General features: G+C 39.6%; 1 protein-coding gene across 1 annotated transcript; it reads left to right on the top strand.

Annotated features, from left to right (window-relative positions):
* Positions 1-900: 900 nt before the first annotated feature.
* On the top strand, positions 901-19,154 carry LOC136375392 (vasoactive intestinal polypeptide receptor-like). Its single transcript, XM_066340907.1, has 13 exons — positions 901-915; positions 2,077-2,176; positions 5,505-5,612; positions 6,365-6,474; positions 8,764-8,861; positions 10,302-10,434; positions 10,880-11,033; positions 12,759-12,819; positions 13,694-13,763; positions 14,304-14,395; positions 15,530-15,659; positions 16,506-16,547; positions 18,966-19,154. Exons 1-13 carry the CDS (start codon positions 901-903, stop codon positions 19,152-19,154), a joined length of 1,302 nt encoding a protein of 433 aa, XP_066197004.1.
* The last annotated feature ends 1,759 nt before the right edge of the window (positions 19,155-20,913 follow it).

Raw genomic sequence — 20,913 nt, forward strand, 5'->3', positions numbered from 1 at the left:
TGTCTATGCTGCGTTAAAACCCAAATGTCGGCAGAATTTTGAAAGGTTTTTAAAGCTAAAGTTGTGCTCTAATTTTTGCCCCTCGGCAGATATTATTGCTAAGATGGAATAGTTTGCATAACTTCCAGTAGCATTTCTGTGGAAGCTAAAAGAAATCCTGGTTGCTCTGCTCACTGAACACATTTTGAAGGCAAATAAATCAGTTTTCTGAGAATAAAAAGGCAATATAGAAGTGCTGTTCACATCTGCATTGACTTTTCAAAGTCATTAGAGGTCAAAAGAGCCTACAGTCTTCCTCAAAAACATGTTGGGAAGCCTTCAGTCCATCATTTTTTCCATTAAAATCCTGCTAACTGAGCCCTTGGCTTTGTCTTGAACAGCATAAGTTAGAAAGAAGCAAGTAATGAAACAAAAAAATAGGATTTCTATTCCGTATAAAACTCCTCATTCTTGAGGATCCAAATATCCCAAAACAGGCTTTGGTCCAGTATCCAGTCCTCTGGATACAGTTCTGTGGCTTTCTTAACTCAGTTTAATTCACTTTCCTAAAGATGGGTGCGTAGAAGGATCTGAGAAATCAAATAAAGCATTTGAGACTCCAAATAATGCATTTGAGACTTTTACACGGGGCTGACAAAATTAATGCAGAGTTTACACAAGGGGACTGAGATACCTTTTAACACCCCAAAAAGCACCAACCATTCCTGGGGGTCTGAGGCATCCTTGAAATCCCCAAGGACTGGAAAAGAAGCTGAGATAACAAATCAAGTGTAGACACTGACATGTCGTTTCTTTCTCAGAATTTATTTGCCTTTGCAGAGGAAGTCATTTTGTGGTTGGTGTAGGTTATTAAGAACATCTTCACAGTCACAGGAGTTATGATGCAGGACTACAGGGGACATGAAACTTTCTGGGGTGGGAGATGGAGATCAAGGAAAATATATGGCAATAAATGATTCTAAATATCTGTAGCTAAGAGGATGAACTTCAGCCCTATTCAACAACTGCTATCTAGAGATCCATTTAACTGTTTAAATTTACCTTAATCTGTGAGATAAAAAAAAAATCCTTAAGATTCCCAGTCAAGAAGTTAATTTCTTTTTCTCATTTCTCCGTCTGTTAAAATGAAAATATCTCCTCAGTTTAATGTGTGTGCAACACCCTCAGATAACACATTCATAGAATTTTTCAATCATTCAGATTAAATTATGGCCAAGACTACCATTCATTAAATAAATTTATTTGATTTTAGTTGGCTTATGAAGAAGAAATATTTCTGCGGTCAGGCTGCAATTAAATTTAAAGAACTTGGTGTAAATAATCCCACAGCTAGTGGATTCATTCAGTTTTGGCCAGCTGGTAAATATGTGAAAATCCAAAAACTGTGAACATCCTTTGAGTTTTGTGGGAAACATAACTGCAAAGGGAAGGGGATAAAAATGCCCAGATTGGAGGAGAGGTGCTATATGAGCTGATTATTATGTCACACTGAAGGACCCATATGGAATGTACACCCTGAAATGCCCACAAATCATAATTATATGTATTAATATATATTAATAATTATATTAATATATTATTATATTTATATACTATTTATTTTATATATTCATATTAATATATCTATATTGATAATTATATAATTATTATATGTATTAATATATATTAATAAATAGATTATATTATGCCCTTTATACATTCCATTTGGAAAAAAAAAAACCAAAAACAAAAAAACAAAAAATAAAACAACAACAAAAAATCCCACAACCCCCCCCCCAAAAACCCTAAAACCAAAAAAACTCCAAAAAAAAACCCAAACAAAAAAACACAACAACAACAAAAAAAAAAAAAAAAAAAAAAAAACCAAAACAAAAAACAAAAAAACAACCACACAAAAAAACCCCAACCAAAAATCCCCACCAAACCACAAAAAAAAATCCCAACAAAAAACCCCAAATTCAGCTGGAGTTTTCGCATTCTTAGACCTCAAAGTATAACCACGAGGTATAAATGGACTTTTCTCATTCTGATCATCACAGAAGCTCTTGGGGGTTTTTGGTCTTTTTTCTTGCCAAGGTTACTGGAATCCATCCGGAATGCAAAATATTCCAGCAGGTGATCAAGGAGGAGGCTCTCTGCTCGGAGCACAACGAATCTGCCCCACCTGATCTGACAGGTAAGGCTCCTGAGGGGCATTCCCTGCCTTGGGATGTCTCACATTACTGAGGGGTTGGGTGTGTTCTTTATTTGCATCCAAAACTCCCAAAGAAACTCTCACAGAAGGTGCTGAAGACCCTACTGAAGTTGCATCACGCTGGGGATCATTCCAATCTGGTGAAAATATTCATTGTAGGGGGGGAAGTGCAAGAATATTAACTTTAAATATTATTTTAATATTAATATTAATTATTAATCTTATAAATAATTGCATTTTTTACAATTTTAATCATTATTTGCCTGCTTGTAAAGTTTTATTGTGGTGGCGTTCAGAAATCTATCCCATGCTCAGATATAAATTTCAAAAACTAAATAACTAAATAACTGAATAACTAAATAACAGAGTGTGAAATATATTTAGAATGCTGTGTAAGGTCTTCCCTCCTGGGGTTTTGGCATTGTAGAAACATGCTTAGAAATAACACAGTGGAATTTCAAAATGTTCCAACTCTTTCAAAAATTCAGTCATATTTAATTCTGGTCAGCTTTTCTTAGAAAAATTTGAATCCACTCAGTGAGATTTTTCAGTTCCATGAATTTTAAGATATTTGTTTTCTGCAGAGGAATTATGAGACAAAGATACCTCATGCATTTAGTCAGGAGAGAATTATTGAAAACACTTGGAAGTCTGCCTTTAGCAACCTGGTGAAAATCAGAGTCTAACCCCAAAATATTTCCTTTGACTTTCATATTATTCAGCAGAATCACTCCCTTGTTTCATATTTCTCATCTAGTTTCCTATTTTTTTTTTTTTTGGTTCTATTTCTCACAGGCACTTGAAGAAAGCTCAAAATTCCTATTTTTGCACTTACAACACACAGTAATCCACCACAAAAAAAAAAATCTGATATAAATTAGGCATTCTCAAAAATGATTCATTACTTCCATTACAGAATGTCATTCAAGGCACCTTCCTCTTCAACACAAAAGTAATTACATGGTTTTAGAATTCGGTTTATAGCAAAAGAAATAAAAATCCCAGAGAATTCTGTTAAACTTTTTAACAATCTTCTTGTCCAGTTGTAAATTTTTTAAAACCTTGTTCACTCTGAGCTTCTCAAATCTCCTCTTTCCACCTTTTATTCTCTGGATAAGGAAATACTTTAATGAAAGTATGTTCTGGTATTGACAATACTTGTCAATATAGTTTGAAATTAAATATTAGAGCTGGAAAACAATTTTTCCCAAATATTTTATCTGGAGGTTAAAACTACACTAAGATAAATAAAAGTCCATTGCTTGTTCTTCAGTTTTCACAAACTCAGTGAGACCAACACAGGGATCAGAGTTTGTAGGGTTAAGCCTCAGCAGTCCCAGACAATCTGTGCTGGAATCAGTCTGTGGCAGAGTTTTTAATCTAAAGGAATTTCACATAATTCTTATGCAGAGCAGCATCTAGTGAATGCCACCAGCAGAACCCAGGGTGAAATTCCTCTAATTTTGGAGCAGAAATTCCTCCTATTTTGGAGCAGATGTGTAAAATAGGTCAAATTAATCAAGTTGTAATTCTTTTTTTTTTTTTTTTTTTTTTTTTTTTTTTTTTTTTTTTTTTTTTTTTGTGTGTGTGTGTGTCTAAAAATTCCTGGTTTTCTGGACAAGAAAAATATCTCTGGTGCCAACATTCATAGATACAGCTCCTGTTGCAGTTGTCTCTATGGAGTCTCTGGTGGCTGGGACACCACCAGTCCCTTGAAAACCTTGGCATGAAAAATTCCCTTCCAGCCTCTTCACTCAGCAGCTGATATAAACTGTAGAAGTTGCTGGAAATAAATAATTTCTAAGACTTAAGGCATAGACGTTCCTACACAAGGTCACACAAATAAAACTTTTAACTCCACATTGCCAAAGAAAAGAGCTTTTTAGACCCAGCTCCTCAAATCTGCCAAGCCTTTCTAAGAGGGACCACTTCAGCTGCCAAGTGTCAGTGTGGGGGCCACTGCATGTCTGAGTGGGACTGATATTACCTGGCTTCATTAATTTGATAATTAGCAGCCGAGTTTAGGCTGTAGGCATCAGTGAGAGCCAGGTATTTGCAGGGTGTGATTCATCCTGTCCTCAGGAAGAAGCCACAAATATTTGGCTCTGGAAGTCTCTTCACAAAGGTAGCTGAGATTAAATGACGTATTTGAGGCAATTAAAATTACAGCTAATGAACAAGGGCCTCTATTTTCCCTGGAAGAATTTGATATAGTGGGAATATAACCCTCCCGAGGGTGATGTGAGGATAATGATGTGGGAGATTCTCAGGACTACCCTTTTGAAATCCAGAGGGTAACTTTGCTCAGCTCCAGGCAAGAACTGCTTCCACATTTCAACTCGACAACTTGAGATTTGCCTCGTCATCCATTGGCAGAGGCAGCAGAAAGGAATCATGGAAGAAAATAACATTTCCCAACATGACCTCCTGCTTTATATCCTCCTTATGACTACCTAGAGATTAGTCTTGGTTCGAGCATGATGCTCTTTTTTATTGTTTCAGGCAGATTTACATGCTGGCAATTTTTCTGTGCTGCCCCCACGCCCACTCGCCAGCAGCTCCAAGTCTCAGTGTGATGCAGCTGTGACAAAGCTGTGATTCACTGAAACTCCTGAAAACATTTTTCAGGGCACTCAGAGCCAGCAGCACACCCTGTGTCATCAGCCAGCAGTCTCTGCTGTAGGGAACCTCGTGAATTCCAGACTCACTCTCAGTGATGGTCGTTTTTTTAAAAATGCTGAGGTGTTCTCCTAGTTCAGGATGAATTTAATCCCTCTGGAAATCCACCACAAAAAATGCCATTGATTGCCTAAGACTGGGACTTCAGCTCGAATTTCCTTTAAGCCATATGAAATTGGTAGATTTTTAAACATGTATGAAAGGGAGGTTCAGGCTGAGTTTTAAGTCTGATGTATTTCAGACTCTCTAACGAGGCATCTCAAGGAGCAATGAGAAATCTCAAGTGCTAATCATTATTCAATACTTTTATTTCGGTGGCTTTTGTTTTGGCAACAGGAAAGAAGCTCCAATTGATTTGACTTTTGGATTGTGTCTGCTTGAATTCCAGGTACATTCTCTCATGAGATAAGGAGGGGGAAGGTCCAGCTGGAATACCAAGTGTGAGCAAGGATACATTCAAGGAGAAAAGGAAAACACTCCACTCCTTCATCTGCAGAGCTGCACGTCCTGCTGTGGCTCTTCTTGCATGTGAATGAGTGGGAAAGCCACAATCTCATTATGGAAGATCAAATGTATCATATTCTTTGTGATTTTCTTTATTTAGAGGCATTTTTGTTGTTCTTTTTTACAGGATGTGCCAGAGATTGGGATGGTTTGACCTGCTGGCCCAGAGCCACTTTTGGGGAAGTGGTTAAAATTCCCTGCCCGCAATTTTTTAAAGAATTCACCAGTACTCTCGGCAAGATTTTTTTTTCCTATTCTTCCTATCCCTGTTTTAAAAATTATTATTATTATTTTTAATGAATTCTAGTAGTTGAGGATTCCTTCATATTTTCCTGATTTACAATGCTCTTATGTCAATCAGTATTCAGTAATTATCCAGACAAAAATCTCAGCTTGGGGTCAATATTGACACTCTTATATTTTGTGTTGTGCTCTACTGAATTCTTTCACCCCTTTGGTGATGTAAATGTGATGGATAAGTTCACCATGCTGCTAAATTTATAGAGGAATATGTAATAGAAAGACTGATTTATAAAACTGTACAGTAATTAATATTAGAAAGAACCTCCTGAGGTCATCCAGTCCAATCCTCCAGTCAGAGCAGGGCCAAGATCAAAGCTTGTATGGAGCTTCCAGTTTGGAAAAGACAGCTCAGGGCTTTGCCCCAAATCCCAAAATACGATGTAAATGTATAATTTGATTTCCTCTGTGGAAGGAATGAATTTGCAGAGTTGATTTCCCTTTTGAAATGCACAATTCCCACTGCATCCTGAAATGATTGAAATGAATATGTCCCTCAAATTTTCAAAGGATGGATATATAGAATATTATGATTCTTATAGCTCTTCTCCCTGAACATGACTAAACCTAAAAGTCCCTAACTTAGGAACCAAAGGGGTAATAAGAAATCTTGGTACTCATCAAAACTGAAAGAACAGAAGCACCAGCAGCCCTAAATCAATTTTCTGCTGTGTTTTCCCATTGAAGGTTTCCTCCAGAGGAACTGTACACAGGAGGAATATTGGTCAGAGCCATTCCCCCCATACACCATTGCCTGTGGCTTTGATGAAGGTTCCAGTAAAGGACCTGAGGATCAGGTGAGGTTTGATTTCCTGCTTCTGAGCATCTCCAGAGCATCCTCTCCAGAGTAGCTGGATGGTCCACACATCTGACTCCTGTCAGGACCCAGTTATTACCCGTTTTCAGTGCTAAACTCAAAGGTTTTAGGTATATTTACAACTTCTTTAACAGATTAGGCTTAATATAAAGCAGCCATCACTTTCCTCTTCATCCAAATATCTCCTTTTGGCGTTAAACTCATGGTTAGCTCACCTGTCCAAACTAAGGAAGACTTTGCTCCTCTGACAGAGGTGATGTAAACCCTCATCATTCACACATCTCCCAGGGAAGCCTTACCCACCAATCCTCAGGAAGTTTTTCAGGGAAAAATTCCTTTAGGTGCCTCCTGTTTTATTGTTTTCCAGATTTGCTTTGAGTCATAGAAAAAAATATTTCTTAACTTTATACCCTGGTGGTCAACACACATCCTTAGGAGGGATTTCTTGGAGGCCTCTGAGTATTTCCACACTTTATCTCAGGTGTTCAGTGGAGCAGGAAGTGAATATTTTTCCTATCTGAAAATCATCATTCATGCTCAATTAAGCTTCAGAATTTCTTTCACCTCCACATTTTGATATGATTTAAATTTTCCCATTCCTCCTCATCATATTGAAGTTCATATCTGGAGCTCAATGACCTTCTATAAACAAGAATATCTGTACTTTGCACTTTGGGGAAAGATAAATGCTTTCAAAGCTTAAACAAATGCTTAGAAAACTTAAATAAGTGCTTAAAAGACCTCTGGAAAGATGCTGGAAATTATCTGAACAGTTCAGAAAGGATGTAAGATGAATAAAAGGATGTGTATTCTGGAGCACAGTTCTCCAGCCCCCATGGGGCTCTCCCACAGGGCTAAACTCACTCTCCAGGTGGCTTTCTCCAAGCAGTCCCTGCATTATGCTAAGCCAGGCATAATTTCTACCTGGTTTAGGCTAAAAATCAAGCAAGAAGCAGTATTTATATTTCAACAGGATGGCAGATTTCTGCACAGAGCAGCTGTCTGTGCTCTGCCTGTGTTTGGTTTGTGATTCCAGTGAAATTCCACAAGGTTTGACTGCAAAAGGAAGATAAGATCAGCAATCTCTGCTGCACCACACACGCAGGGAAGTGAGTCAAAAATCCCAGTTGTGTCCTAAGAGAACCACTTTATATTTTGTATGTACAGTGAACACTTACAATGTCTTTTGCATTTAGTGTTGTTTCTTAATCCATCCTACAAAACCAAATAAAATCAATTGAAACACTTCACTATAAATTAAATTAAATAACCTCTTTTCTAATTTTAATCCGTGTTTTGAGGGTACTGTATAAAAGATTAGGACTGTTTCAGAAACACCAGGATGATTCCTGTCATGTCAGGCTTACAAGATCTCTTTCTGGATCTATTTAAAATTGCTAATTTGTTGCCTCCACCTAAAATGGCAGCCTTTGGATAAACAGATTTGGGATCAATTTGAGAACAAATTGTCCACTGGGTTTATAAGAAGGAAATTTGTCTGGGTTCAGAGAATTTAATTTCTGGGGATTTTAAATAATTAGGTGATGCTGGGGTGAATCAGAATAAAATTTGCATAGTTAAAGCCAAGTAAACAAGCTTTATTTTTCTTAGGACATAGGAAAATAAAGGACCTATCTTTAATTAAAAGACCCATCTCTTAGGATATGGGCCTTTTAATTAAAAACAAGTGGATTATAAAGCATTTACAATGCTAAACTATACAGCAAGGAACTGACTGTCCAGAGAATTAAGGACTGTGAGGTGATTTTCTTGGCTTTAACTTAGCTCCACCACATGATGTAACTCTTTATCGGTGTTTCAGCTTCCTCACCCACAAATTGAGAGGTTTACTTCTCTTTCAGCTATAGCTGGTTATGAAAATCAATATTTATTGAATCTGGCCCGGGTCTAAAGTAACAGATTCACAAATCTCCCACCAGAAGGTTTCAGTGCTCCCGAGTTCTTCTGTACTGACATGAGACTAGGTAATTACATATCAAAGTTAATATTTTCCTGGTGAACATGCTCAGAGGGGTCAGCTGAGCCTGTGGGCTGTGGAACTTCTCTCCTGTGTAGGGTGAAGTAGGACACAAAGGAAAACTTTTATTAGTGGAGGAGGGAAAAATCCCAAAGCAGATCTCAAGCATGAAAAACCAGCAGAGAGATTGTGGGGCTGGCCAGTGAGGGAAATGTGTCCTGATGGAATGAGCACCCCAGGGTGCATCCAGCACAACCCCCTGCACTGGGCTGTGTCTCTTTTTTCCCACAGAAATCCTATTATTCTGCATTTTGGCGTGTCTACACCGCTGGCTATGCAGCATCCGTGACTTCGCTCATTACAGCTCTAATTGTCTTTGCTGCCTTCAGGTAAATACAAATGGGCTTTTTCTCAGGATGCCTTAAAACAATTTCTCTCAGATCCTCTATGGTTTTGTTTTGTGGGCTTTTTTAATGGTTGTTTTCTCATTATTCTAAGGCATAACACCTTTCATGGTGATGGGTCCTTCTCTAGTGGTGCTGTGGTGTTTCCCTGCAGATGTTAAAACAATCAAGCTGGGAAGTCTCTCCTAATCTCCTTCCTGACACCATACAGTGGAAATGCCCTAACTTTAGATAATTTTTAACATGTTTTGATCATTCCTAGAGTGAATTGCATGGCAGAGCAGACGTTGCAGAAACAGTATCCCATGCCCCTAAGCCAGAGTTTCCTAAATTGTCCATTCCCTCTGTGAAGGGCCATTGCTTCCATAACTGAGAGCTATAAAAAGAGATTTGATTAAATTTAAGTGCCTTGTTTGATGATGGTTATTAGGAGATGGATCTGGGGTTTGGTTGAGGCAGAGCCCAGAGCAGCTCCTTAACTGGAGTGGGTTGGTGGCCTCAAAGGTCCCTTTCAGAGGGACTCAGGAGCATGAGGCTGATGTGTCCAGACCTTGAGGGAGATTCCTTCAGCCCAATGTACAATGTGCACAGGGCAGTCTAAGGAAAGGGAATCACAGAAGTACTGGGCTAGAAAAGACATTTAAGATCAAGCCCAATGGTTAATCCAGCACTGCCAAGTCCATCACTAACACAGGAGCCCAGGCACCACAGCCATGTGTGTGTTTTAAATACCCACAGAGATGGGGACTCAACCACTTCCCTGGGCCAGCACTCAACACCCTTTCCATAAAGAAATTTTCGCTAATGCCTAGTGGAAACCTGCTCTGGCACAACTTGAGGCCTTTCCCTCTTGTCTTGTCCTTGTAACTTGGGGGAAGAGCCCAGCTCCATTGGGCTGTCCCCTCCTGTCAGGGAGTTGTGCAGAGCCACAAGGTTCCCCCCTGAGCCTCCTTTTCTCCAGGCTGAGCCCCTTTCCCAGCTCCCTCAGCTGCTTCTCCTCAGATTAATGCAGTTTAGGTCAATCCCTCTGGGAGCCATCCCATAACATGTGACTGACCCCAATCCCATCCTTTCTTTGACCCGAAGGGGGCTGAGAAGCCTGATGCAAGCTTGTTCAACAAAAATGTTAGAAAAATAATTAAGAGGTATTATCATAATCCAGCCCAAGAGTCCCACAAGTTACTCTCTGCTTCTGGCATCTCCTTGAACTGTGTGGTGATCCAAGGACAGTTATCCTGGAATTTTTATTAGTTGAGGAAGGTAACAACTTCTCTGCTCCCTCCTGCCTCGCTGCCTCTCAAGCAGTGACAGATCATTTATTGCTTTGCAAGGTGTCTGCAGTCTTGTGTGCTCCTGTTTGACTTTCAATGAGACCATGAGAAGCTTCTCTGAGAGAACGATTCTTATTTTCTCTTTCCATGCCAGAAAATTCCACTGCACACGGAATTACATCCACATGCACCTGTTTGTCTCCTTTATCTTGAGAGCAGTCGCTGTTTTCACCAAAGATGCTGTTTTGTTTGCAGATGAAACCATGGACCACTGCCTCATGTCAACGGTACTGACCTTCCCCTCTCTCTCAGCCTTGGCTGGACATTTAAATCTTTACCTGAAGGAAACAGGGAGATATTTTCATCCTATTTCTCCTATTGTTAAAACTGAAATATTTAAACAAATGATATTACACAAACCCAAAGACCAAGTGCTAATGCTGCACTCAGCTTTGATATTTAGGTCTGTTGGCTCTAATGAAGCTCTAACAATTTCTACCAGTAAAGAATTTAATCTGTGAGAAAAAACCTCACAATATTTCCCTTTCAGAAATCTAAAATAAAGTCAATTTTAACTACAAAACCCCAGACCAACAGAAATTTTGTTATTTCTTCATTCTTGTGTGACAACACTGAATTTTACCTACATTTCTGTAGAAACCAGCCATAACTAGAGTAGACCTAAAAGGAAGGTCTACATAAAAATATGTTTTTCTTCCTCTGAACTTCCAGGTTGCCTGTAAGGCTGCTGTGGCCTTCTTCCAATTCAGTATTTTAGCCAATTTCTTCTGGCTTCTCATTGAAGGAATCTACCTGCAAACCCTGCTGCTGCTGACCTTTGTTTCCAACAAGAAGTTTGTGTGGTGGTTCATATTTACTGGCTGGGGTCAGTACTCCCTTTCTCTTTGTGATATTCAGTATTTCTGATTGTTGGCAGAAGCGGATAAAAATCTGTATTTTGAGGTAAAAGGAGTGTTGAAGGTGACACTTTCTAGAGAGAAGTTGCCCGTTCATCCAGTGCTGTTACATCAAAGTCACATCATTGTGTTGCCTTTTATATCTCAGTCATTTACACCTTGGTGGTGAATAATCCGGGCCTCAAGAGGATGAGTGATATGGCTGGATACAATCCTGGAAATATGTTGAGTTCCTCCACTGACTAAAGAAGTTTGGGTGACTAAGTTGCCTTTTGTTTTGAGCAAGCAGAATTTGACAGATTAATCTTAAATCATGTGAGTCCAGGCCTAGGAATCAAAGAATTCTGTTTTTCTTTTATTTTCAGAGATCTCCTGACTTTAAGGAATCTTTTGAGGTTATACAGCAATTGAAGTTATCGCTGATATTCAGAATAGGAATGTGAAATAAATAGGATTTCTTTCACTGCTCTGAATTGTTTATTGTGACTCTCAGATATTGCCATGTCTCACCTTGGCTCTAAAATACACCTCACCTCTAAAATACAGGCAATTAAACTGAGTAATTACAATGACTTTTTTTACTTAGGAGTGAAATCCAAATCATCCTGAATAAATATTAATTTATCCTTCACCTTCAGTTTTTTTAGACTTTATTTAATGTAATTAAATTTTTGTTGGAGCTGTTCCAAATGGGATCATCTGAAAGTAGACTCTCAGCCTTTGATTAATCGTGGCCAACTTGAGATAAGAAAGCAAACAACTCAATTAATAATGTGGTAATCCTCATCTCCTTCTGCAATCGAGGGAAGGTGAGAGATACCTCAGGGGTAACTCACATCTTGGCTGGTGTGGAGGGAAATACTTCTTTTCATCAATTAAAAAGCCAACTTGAACTTAACAAGGTCCCAGCTTAAAAGTCTTGAGCAAAGGGCTGAAATTTGGAGAGACAAGTCCTGGACCCTTCCTACAGGTCTCAAATGATGCTTAGAAAGAAATTACCTATATTTCTATAGAATAATCAGTGAAAATGTCACCTGCTTCACATCAGAAGATGTGTTGCTTCACAACAAAGCTTTTGTGGCAGCTTTGAAAGTCACTTAGTCTTTGGAAATTCAAGTCCATAAGAGGAGAGAAAAAAACAAGTTCTGCTTTAAAAAAACCCACTCAAAATTGTGGAAGGATAGAAGGATGAGCAGTGATAAAGCGAGGCTAGAAATCACTAGATCCTGTATTCAGTTAAATTTTCATGGAATTCTCATCAACTGATTGGCCTGGGGTGATTAGCAGAGTCTTTAGGACAGAAATATGAACTCTTCCAGCTGCTGTACAAAGGGTGTTTGCTGGTCACAATTCACAAGATAAAAGAGCCCCAGATAAATAAATTATTACTCCATCTTTACAAGTGTTTGTAATTCCTATCCAAATCTTCAAGTAATTTACATTTATTTCTGAAAATGTAGTTTCACACCATCCCCTCTTCTCCTTTGCCACAATTTCATTCTCCTGCCCCTTTTATTCCTTTCCTTTTCCCTTTCCCTGGACTGCAAATGAAATTCTTTCATAAAGTTATTGAAAATTGTCTGACCCATAACTTGACCTTTAATCCAACCTGCTGCCCTGTGAACCTGTTGGAATAAAGATTCCATGGGACATGAGATTCAAACCAGTTGTTGTGTTCCTGTTGATTTGCTCAGGAGCTCCCACTGCTGTGATGTTTGCTTGGGTCCTCACACGAATCCATCAACAGAACACTGGGTGAGTCAGAGCTGGGATAAGGAGCATGAGGAAATCCTAATTTTTATTGTGTTCTGTTTTTCTGGTGGGGAAAAAAAAAAAAAAAAGATGCGTACAGAAAAAGGTAAGGGGAAAAGGCTCCCTCGATTCAAAGTTTTACCTCTAGTTTTTACAGCTTGTACATAAGTAAGTGAGAAAATACTTTAAGTCTGGTGATTTTTATGTCCATATGTGAGGTCACAAAACCTGGAAATATCATATTAACTACTGAAAATTCATTTAAGTTCCCTAATCCTTGAAATAATTTCAAGAAATTTCAATAAATCATTTCAAGAAAGTTGCTGCATCTGCATAAAGTCAAACCTAAATATCGAACCCTAATCTCATCAAATAAGAACTTCCCAAACAACCAACATTGTCCTAAGTAATTTCTTCTTTTTGTTTCCATTCGATTATTTTATTTTGTTTTATTTTTACCTGTATCTTTTAACATGAGCTCCAGACAGAAAGATTGTTCACTGTGAGCTATCCTGGAGGCTTTCAGATCATTTTACATCAGCTGGAAATAAACTATTTTATACCTACCTGCTCAGAACTCAGGAGAGTTGAATAAGGAGTTGAGTTGAGAGTGGTAAGAAGAGCAGGAAAGAAGCCTGAAAATACAAATGTGTGGGGGTTTTTTGTTTGTTTTTTTGTTTTACTTTGCTTTGGTTCTTCGATCTGGGATTCTTGCTGATTAAATTTTCTTTAGATTAGACTACACAGAAACCAAGGACATTTAGACAGTGATTTAGAACTTAGTGTCCAGCCCTTTCCTTTCCTGTGGCAGAAGGGCTTTTGTGTGTGATGGGAAGCTCCCATGGGAATAAAAACCTGGTTCTGTTTGTTGTTTCAGATGTTGGGACGATGATGAAAATGGAGTGGTGTTATGGATCATCAAAGGCCCCATCCTGCTGACTGTCTTAGTAAGGGTTTTCATTTTCCCTCGAGTTTCTCTATATAGATAATTTTATCTAGTGTGCTTTTAAAATGAGTTCTTATGATTGTAACTTAAGACTAAAAAAAAATCTCCCTTATCCATGAATTTATGCCGCCTGAATTTAGGGAGGGAGCAATCTGTTTTTCAGGTCTGTTTCTGCTATAATCCCTGACATAAACAATGACAAGTACAGGGGGGGACCTTTTTTAGACCATTTGAAATCTAAATTTAAAATCTAAATTAAAAGTTCTGACCAGAAGTACATAACATTAATATCAGACATAAAATGATATTAAGATGTGTAGGCTACAATAATTCAACATAACTTTCATCATATTCTATGTACTGCTATATATTTGTGGGAAAGATAATTATTATTTCCAAAGCTATTGATCTGAGCTAAGAACAGATGAGCACTGGTTTATAGCAGTGCAATTTCTAAAAGTGGGGATTTTTAGTTATTTGTACCAGCTGAAGGCATGTCCTGCTTTGTAGTAAATTTTTAGATTTTGTCTTGTCTTTACAGATTAACTTTATTATATTCATTAATGTGATCAGGATTCTCGTCCATAAATTGAAATCCCAGGAGGGAGGAGGGAGCCATTCCAGCCACTTTGTGTGAGTATTTCTGGGTCTCTGAGGATTGACCTGTTCTAACTGCTGCAAGAAATTTTTTATGGGTAGGAGAACAGAATGTTCTACTTCTCCTCTAATAAAAAGAGAAGAAATGACAACACGAACTTACTTTTTCATCCCAAATCTCACATCTTGGTTTTCTTCAGGGAGAGAAGTGTGGGATGGATGTGTTGGGGACAAAGAGCAGAGCAAAATACAAAGTATGAAACTTCAAAAGCTTGTAAGTGAAACCACTAAACGTCAGGTGATGAATCCAGCTCACTCCCAGCCCTTTCCACAAATGGCCACAGAGAGAAAGATGCAGATAATTTCCTTTATATTCTTTGCAGTAACAGGAAACAATCAGCAACCAAACCTGTGAGTGTGCACTTCACATGGTGGAGTCTGCACCACCACAGTAAGCAACGGTTTCCATTTTAGGACAGGATTTGGGTTTCATTCATTGTTTTACTTGTGAGGTAAAACCCAGAGAGTTCAATACCTTATTTTGGCCATGGTCCAGCACAAACACACCTCTTGGATCTCCGAAGCTGCACCTCAAAACCTTGTTACTATTTCTCTCAGCAGGATGCCAAGAATCTCACCTTGTTTGGAACATACTTAGAAGAGTGCACAAAGACTTTCAGTGCGTTTTTGGGGTGTTGTAGCAGGTGCAACGGTCTGCCTTGCACCTGGCATTGCTTCTTTTTTTTTTTTGGTTCTGTGTGATTCGTTATTTTCATCTTAAATAAAACATTTATTTTGCTTTTCAAACATCTTTAATAATAATAATAATAATAATAATAATAATAATAATAATAATAATATTTCCATCTCGCTAATATTTTAAGCCATTCTTGGCCTTAAAATCACCTCAAACCCAGAGGTGATGCACCTGTGAGGGGCTTATAACATTCTGGCCCACAATAAATGCATCACAAACCTAGCCCTGGTTGTTTGCAAACCCCTTGACAGTCACTGGAAATCTCATCAGTGCAGTCACAGGACCTGTCCATAAGTTCTCTGGATGCAGTTGCCTCCATTTGGAATTGAATTTAAAAGTGTTCCAGCACATAAATTCTGTCACTCGTTCCCTGATTCTAACAATGCACTCATCTTTAATTCTTGCTTTTCCAGGCGCCTTGCAAAATCCACGTTACTTTTGATCCCCCTCTTTGGGGTGCACTACATTGTATTTGCATTTTTCCCTGAGAGCACTGGTCTGGAGGCTCGGCTTTATATCGAGCTGGGCCTGGGCTCATTTCAGGTAAGATGGACGAAATGTCCAACAGGTTGAGGTGTTTGGTGTGTAACACTCCACTTCAGGCTGGTTATTAGAGCAGGATTTATTAAGGCATCCAAATTCAACTCACTCATCCCATCTCATTCCTTCACAAGCTCTTCTGTGGCTTGTCCTCTTATTATTTGAAATCTCTGATTCAGCCTTTGTGTGAATAATCACCAAAGGTAAATACAACAGCTACTTTTATTGAATAACAATGGCAGAACACCATGAAGACCAGTCTGTGGATTAAGCTGAGCTGACTGAAAATGATTTCATGTGAAATAACAATAGGAGGGGTGGTAAATAAGAATACCTAACCACCTGCTCTGCCCTTGCCCTTTAGGAGTAGTGAACCATGTTAACATTTCTTGCTTTACTTTGCTATTCCACAGCTCAGAGCAGCAGTGTGGATTTGAGAGGGTCAGGGTCTTTGTGTGGTACATTTTGTACTGAACAGCTGAGATCTTCTCCCTCCCCCTTTCCCCTACACTCCACCAGGATTTGTCCACATTGATCCATGTTGCAAATTATTTGTCTTCCATGCTTCCCTTATCTGAGGGAGAATTTGTTTGTAGGATACAGTAAATAGCAAGTTAATCTTTTTTGTCTCTGTACAAGGGCAATAATAAACATAAAATGTCACCAGTCCATTGAGAAATTTAATTCTATTGTGAAAACTCAATAAATAGTGTCACGTTGCCTGAACTCCAGGAGAAAACTGGAAAATATGTGTTCTTTGTTGTCTTACACAAACTGTGAATGAAAGCTGATGTCTGTTATTGATTCTAGATTTTAAATCCATATTTTTTCTCTCCCTACCCTCCCTAGGGTTTTGTTGTTGCTCTCCTGTATTGCTTCTCAAATGCAGAGGTGAGTAGCAAGTCCATGAGATAATCAAAACCTTTAAAACTCACAGTCTCCTCTCGTTTTTTAATTTCTTTTCCTATTTTCAGAATAGATCTGTCTTTGATCTGCTCCTGAAACCATGACATCCCCATATCTTCTTTGTCCCTTGGCGGCTTTGTTGACTCTATTTGTATTCACACACTTCTGGAAGAAGGACACAAAATAAACTTTGAAGCAATGACCCTTTAAAAACGGTTGATGACTTCCTGTCAGGGCACTTTTCTCCTGATTTATGTTGGGTAGCTGTCCTGATGATGGCTCAGTGGAAAGCTTGTAGAGCTCTTCACTTTCTCTGGGTTTATTTTCCCCGGTGACTTCCTTCATTTTCCCCTTCCTTTTCTTTTTCCCTTTTCCTTTTCCTTTTTACCTTTCTCCTTTCTTCTTTCTCTTCTTCTTCTTTCTTCTTTCCTTTTTCCCTTTCCCCCTGTATTTTTTCTCCTTTCCCCTGTCCTCCTTCTCCCTTTCTTCTTTCTCCTTTCCCTTTCCTTTTCCCCTTTCCAGGTCTGCTCATTCGATCAGGACTTTTGGCCAAGCACTTTCTTTCCCGGTTTTATTAGACTGGTAGAATTTGGGTAAACTCCCTGCAGTAGAATGTAGTGAAACTGTCATTTCAAGAGCTCACTAAATTTTCTGGCACTTTTCCCCAAAGGGGCAAAACAAATCAAAATTCATGAGAAAATGTAAAACCTCATGTTATCCTCAGAAAGGTGAGTAGGTTTGTTGAGAATGGCACATTAATGGTGCTTCAGTCTCTGCAGTGGCCTAAACTTGGAGAATTCTCATGGCACATGGAATTAGGAATGTTGGAAATGCCCTCCAAGATCATCAAGTCCCAGCTGGGCCCACCTTGTCCCCAGCCCAGAGAACAGAGTGCCGCCTCCAGCCCTTCCTGGGACAGGGATGGGCACTCCAAACCTCCCTGGGCAGCCCCTGCCAAGGCCTGACCACCCTTTCCATGGGGAAATTCCTCCTGGTGTCCAACCTGAGCCTCCCCTGGAACAGCTTGAGGCCATTCCCTCTCCTTCTGTCCCTGTTCCCTGGGAGAAGAGGCCAACCCCCATCTACAACCTCCTCTCAGGGAGTTGTGGAGACCAAGAAAAGTCCCCCCGAGCCTCCTTTTCTCCAGGCTGAGCCCCTTCCCAGCTCCCTCAGCCTCTCCCTTGCAGGATTTACTCTCCAATCCCTTCATCAGCTTCATTGCCCTTCACTTCTTTTTCCCTTGGCATCTTGACTTTATTTGTATTCACACACTTCTGACAGAAGGATGCAAAATAAACTTTGAAGCAATGACCCTTTAAAAATGGTCCTTTTCCTTGGGCACACTCCAGCACCTGCCAAGAATGGCTAAACAGAGGTGCAAGGTGCAAGTAACCCTACCCAAGGATGAGTTATTCCTAAAACACCTACCCAAGGATGAGTTATTCCTAAAATACCTACCCGAGGATGAGTTATTCCTAAAAATAAGCAAACATAGTTTGTTACTTGGGAGAAAAATTTATGATGGCCATTCGGAGAGAGTGCCTTCAAGATTTAGCTGTGAAAACAGAAAGCTCTACTTCCAGCCTGCCTTCTGTACCACAGATTCCTTGCCAGCAGCCTTTTAATTGCTTCAGCAGCCTTTTAATAGCTTGCATATTGCACCCCATGACACAGAAATGCAGTAGGTGCTGAAAATGGGTCAGGCAGACCCTGATCTCTGCCCCAGGATGAAGCTGGGTTGGCTTTTGCCCATGTTTCTTAGGGATAACTGCTCCTGCAGCAGCCTGGCCACTCATTACCACTTGGCAGTGCATCTGTTGTGGTTCCCTGCAAGCCTAAAACCTAATTATTATTTTCTCTGTGTGTCTTTGTGTGTTTCTGCAGTTTTGAGTGTCTGTGACAATGTGAGAGACTGTGCTGCTGCCAGGCAAGGTGTTATGAGTATGGATGAATCTGAGGAGTGCTGGAGGGCCTTGTGTTTGCTGGAATAGAGCTGGAATACTGGATAATGGTGGAGGAAAACCCTCTTTTATTGATTTGATTCTTGGAAGATCCAGAGACCCATCCATTTGTTGTACTTGTTGAAGTTGTACTCAGAGGCTGTCTGTGTCTCTGTGTGGTTAACAGTGAAAATTAAGGCAGAATAGGAGCCACCAAAATGATAAATATTGCCAATGACTTGCCCTGATGTCCAAATGTACTTCTGCATGCCCTCCTCTGAATTTTTGAAATTAAATCTATTTCTTTTCAAAAGGGACAAGGACAGAGTTCAAGTTCTTCTAAAAAATCACTAAGGCTTAATCCTGATTTACGTGGGCTAAGTACTCAGGCAGCCTTTTTGGCATATTTTACCTCCAGCGTTCATTAAATCCTAATTTTCTCTTTGTTTGTAACTTCTTGCAGGTTCAGACTGAGCTGAAGAAACAACTGTGCAAGTGGCAGCACCAGGAATACCTGACCTTCACCCACAGACACGGGGCTTTGTCCAGAGAAACCAGCCCAGTCAACTACGTCACTCAGTTATCCCTGCTGGACAAAATCAGCCCCAAAAGGAGAACCTCTGTGCTCCAGGATGGGGTCACCACTGTCTGAGGGTGACACTGCAATGTCCCACCCAAGAGGTGGCCACCTGCATCTTTTGTGGCTTCCCAAAGTGTCAGGAGCCTCCTGTAAATTCCTTATGCTGAGCAGGGGCTGCTTTTCTCACCTGGTGTTTTCACAACAAACCTTGACTTCAAACTAGACTTTGAGCTAGAGTGAATCAACAGGTTAGCAAACAACAGCAACAACAAAATCCCTACATGAGCTCTTCCCAGGCCAAGCATGTTTGCCATGTCTTTGTTAGCATTTCCCAAAATTTTCAGTTTCCAAGGCCACAATTCCTAACTGTCATTTGGAATGCTATTTGGAAAGGTTACTTGCTGGCCAAGCTTTGCCATAAAGGTTTCTGATGTTTTACTATGTGTTTTGAGATATCTTAGGACAATCTAAGAAATAAAAATCAAGCACAGAAACCTGACAAAGACTTACCTATAGAACAGTAATCTGCTTTAAAAGGAAACTCCAACTGTCCTCAGTGACACAAACAAGTGACACGAAACACCTGCTTGATTTGGTTTTTGGTTTTTTTTTCTTCTTCTAAGCCTGTTGAACGAGATTAAATTAGGCTCAGTTTAGGAGGAGGATCCCAAACACTTTCTTGTCCAAAGGAAAATATGGAGCGGTGGAATATCAGGCAGATGATGTTGTGAAGGAATAAATCAGAGAAAACCCAATGCCAGGTGTTAGCTGGACTACCTTGTGCCAAGATAGTTTTGTTGGTTGGTGGTTTTTTTGTTTTTTTTTTTTTTTTTTTTTTTTTTTTTTTTTTTTTTTTTTTTTATGGGATGGACATTCAGAACCTTGAAGATCCATCAGTGAAACACCCAATTCTACCAGTGTTATAAAACTGGGAAGGAAGTTTTTGAACAAAGTCCTGATTGAATGAACTGACCTGGAAAGGGGAAAGGGGAAGGAGAAAGGGAGAAAGAGGAAAGGGGAAAGGAGGAAAAGGAAAGGGAAAAGGGAAAAAGAAGAGGAAAGGGCGAAATGAAGCAAGTCACCAGGGGTGAATAAAGTGAAAGTGAAGAGCTCTACAAGCTTTCCACGGAGCCATCATCAGGATAGTTATCCAACATAAATCAGGAGAGAAGTGTCCTGACAGGAAAGTCATCAACCATTTTAAAGTGTCATTACTTCAAAGTTTATTTGTGTCCTTCTTCCAGAAGTGTGTGAATATAAATAGAGTCACAAAGCCGCAAGGGACAAAAGAAGTTTTGGGACTTGCCATGGTTTCAGGGGTCAGGATCGCACCAGCTGTGAGGGCTGCTGAAGCAGAGGGAGCCAAAGATGTGCCTGCACCATTCTTTGGGTGACCTTCCTCTTTATTCAGGACTGAGCTGGACTCAACCTCTGCAAAAGCAAAGGAAAGGCGCAGGAGGTACATGAGATGGGTCAAGACAGGAGCGTTCCCAGGAGAACCTGCATCAGGCTTGGAGAACCCAGCCATTAACTCTTTCTCTGAGTTCCAGCATCAACCCCAGCTTTAAAAAAAAACAGTATTCCAGTCCCTCAGTTTGCTCTGCTTTTGGTTAATTATTTAGACCAACAGGCATTTGACTCCTGGAAATCTCTTTGCTGATTTTAGGTGCTTCATCTCTAGTTCTATTAGAGCAGAGATTAATTGTCCAGGCTTCTCTAAAAATGACTCCAATGAGTCATGCATTAATTAGGCATTTAACCCATCTGTCAAAACATCATATGTTTGTTGTAATGAGTAATTTTTGTCTATTCTGCTTTCTTACCAGCTTTA

Source organism: Sylvia atricapilla, chromosome 1 (genome assembly GCF_009819655.1).
Source record: "Sylvia atricapilla isolate bSylAtr1 chromosome 1, bSylAtr1.pri, whole genome shotgun sequence".
In the NCBI taxonomy this organism is placed as follows: domain Eukaryota; kingdom Metazoa; phylum Chordata; class Aves; order Passeriformes; family Sylviidae; genus Sylvia; species Sylvia atricapilla.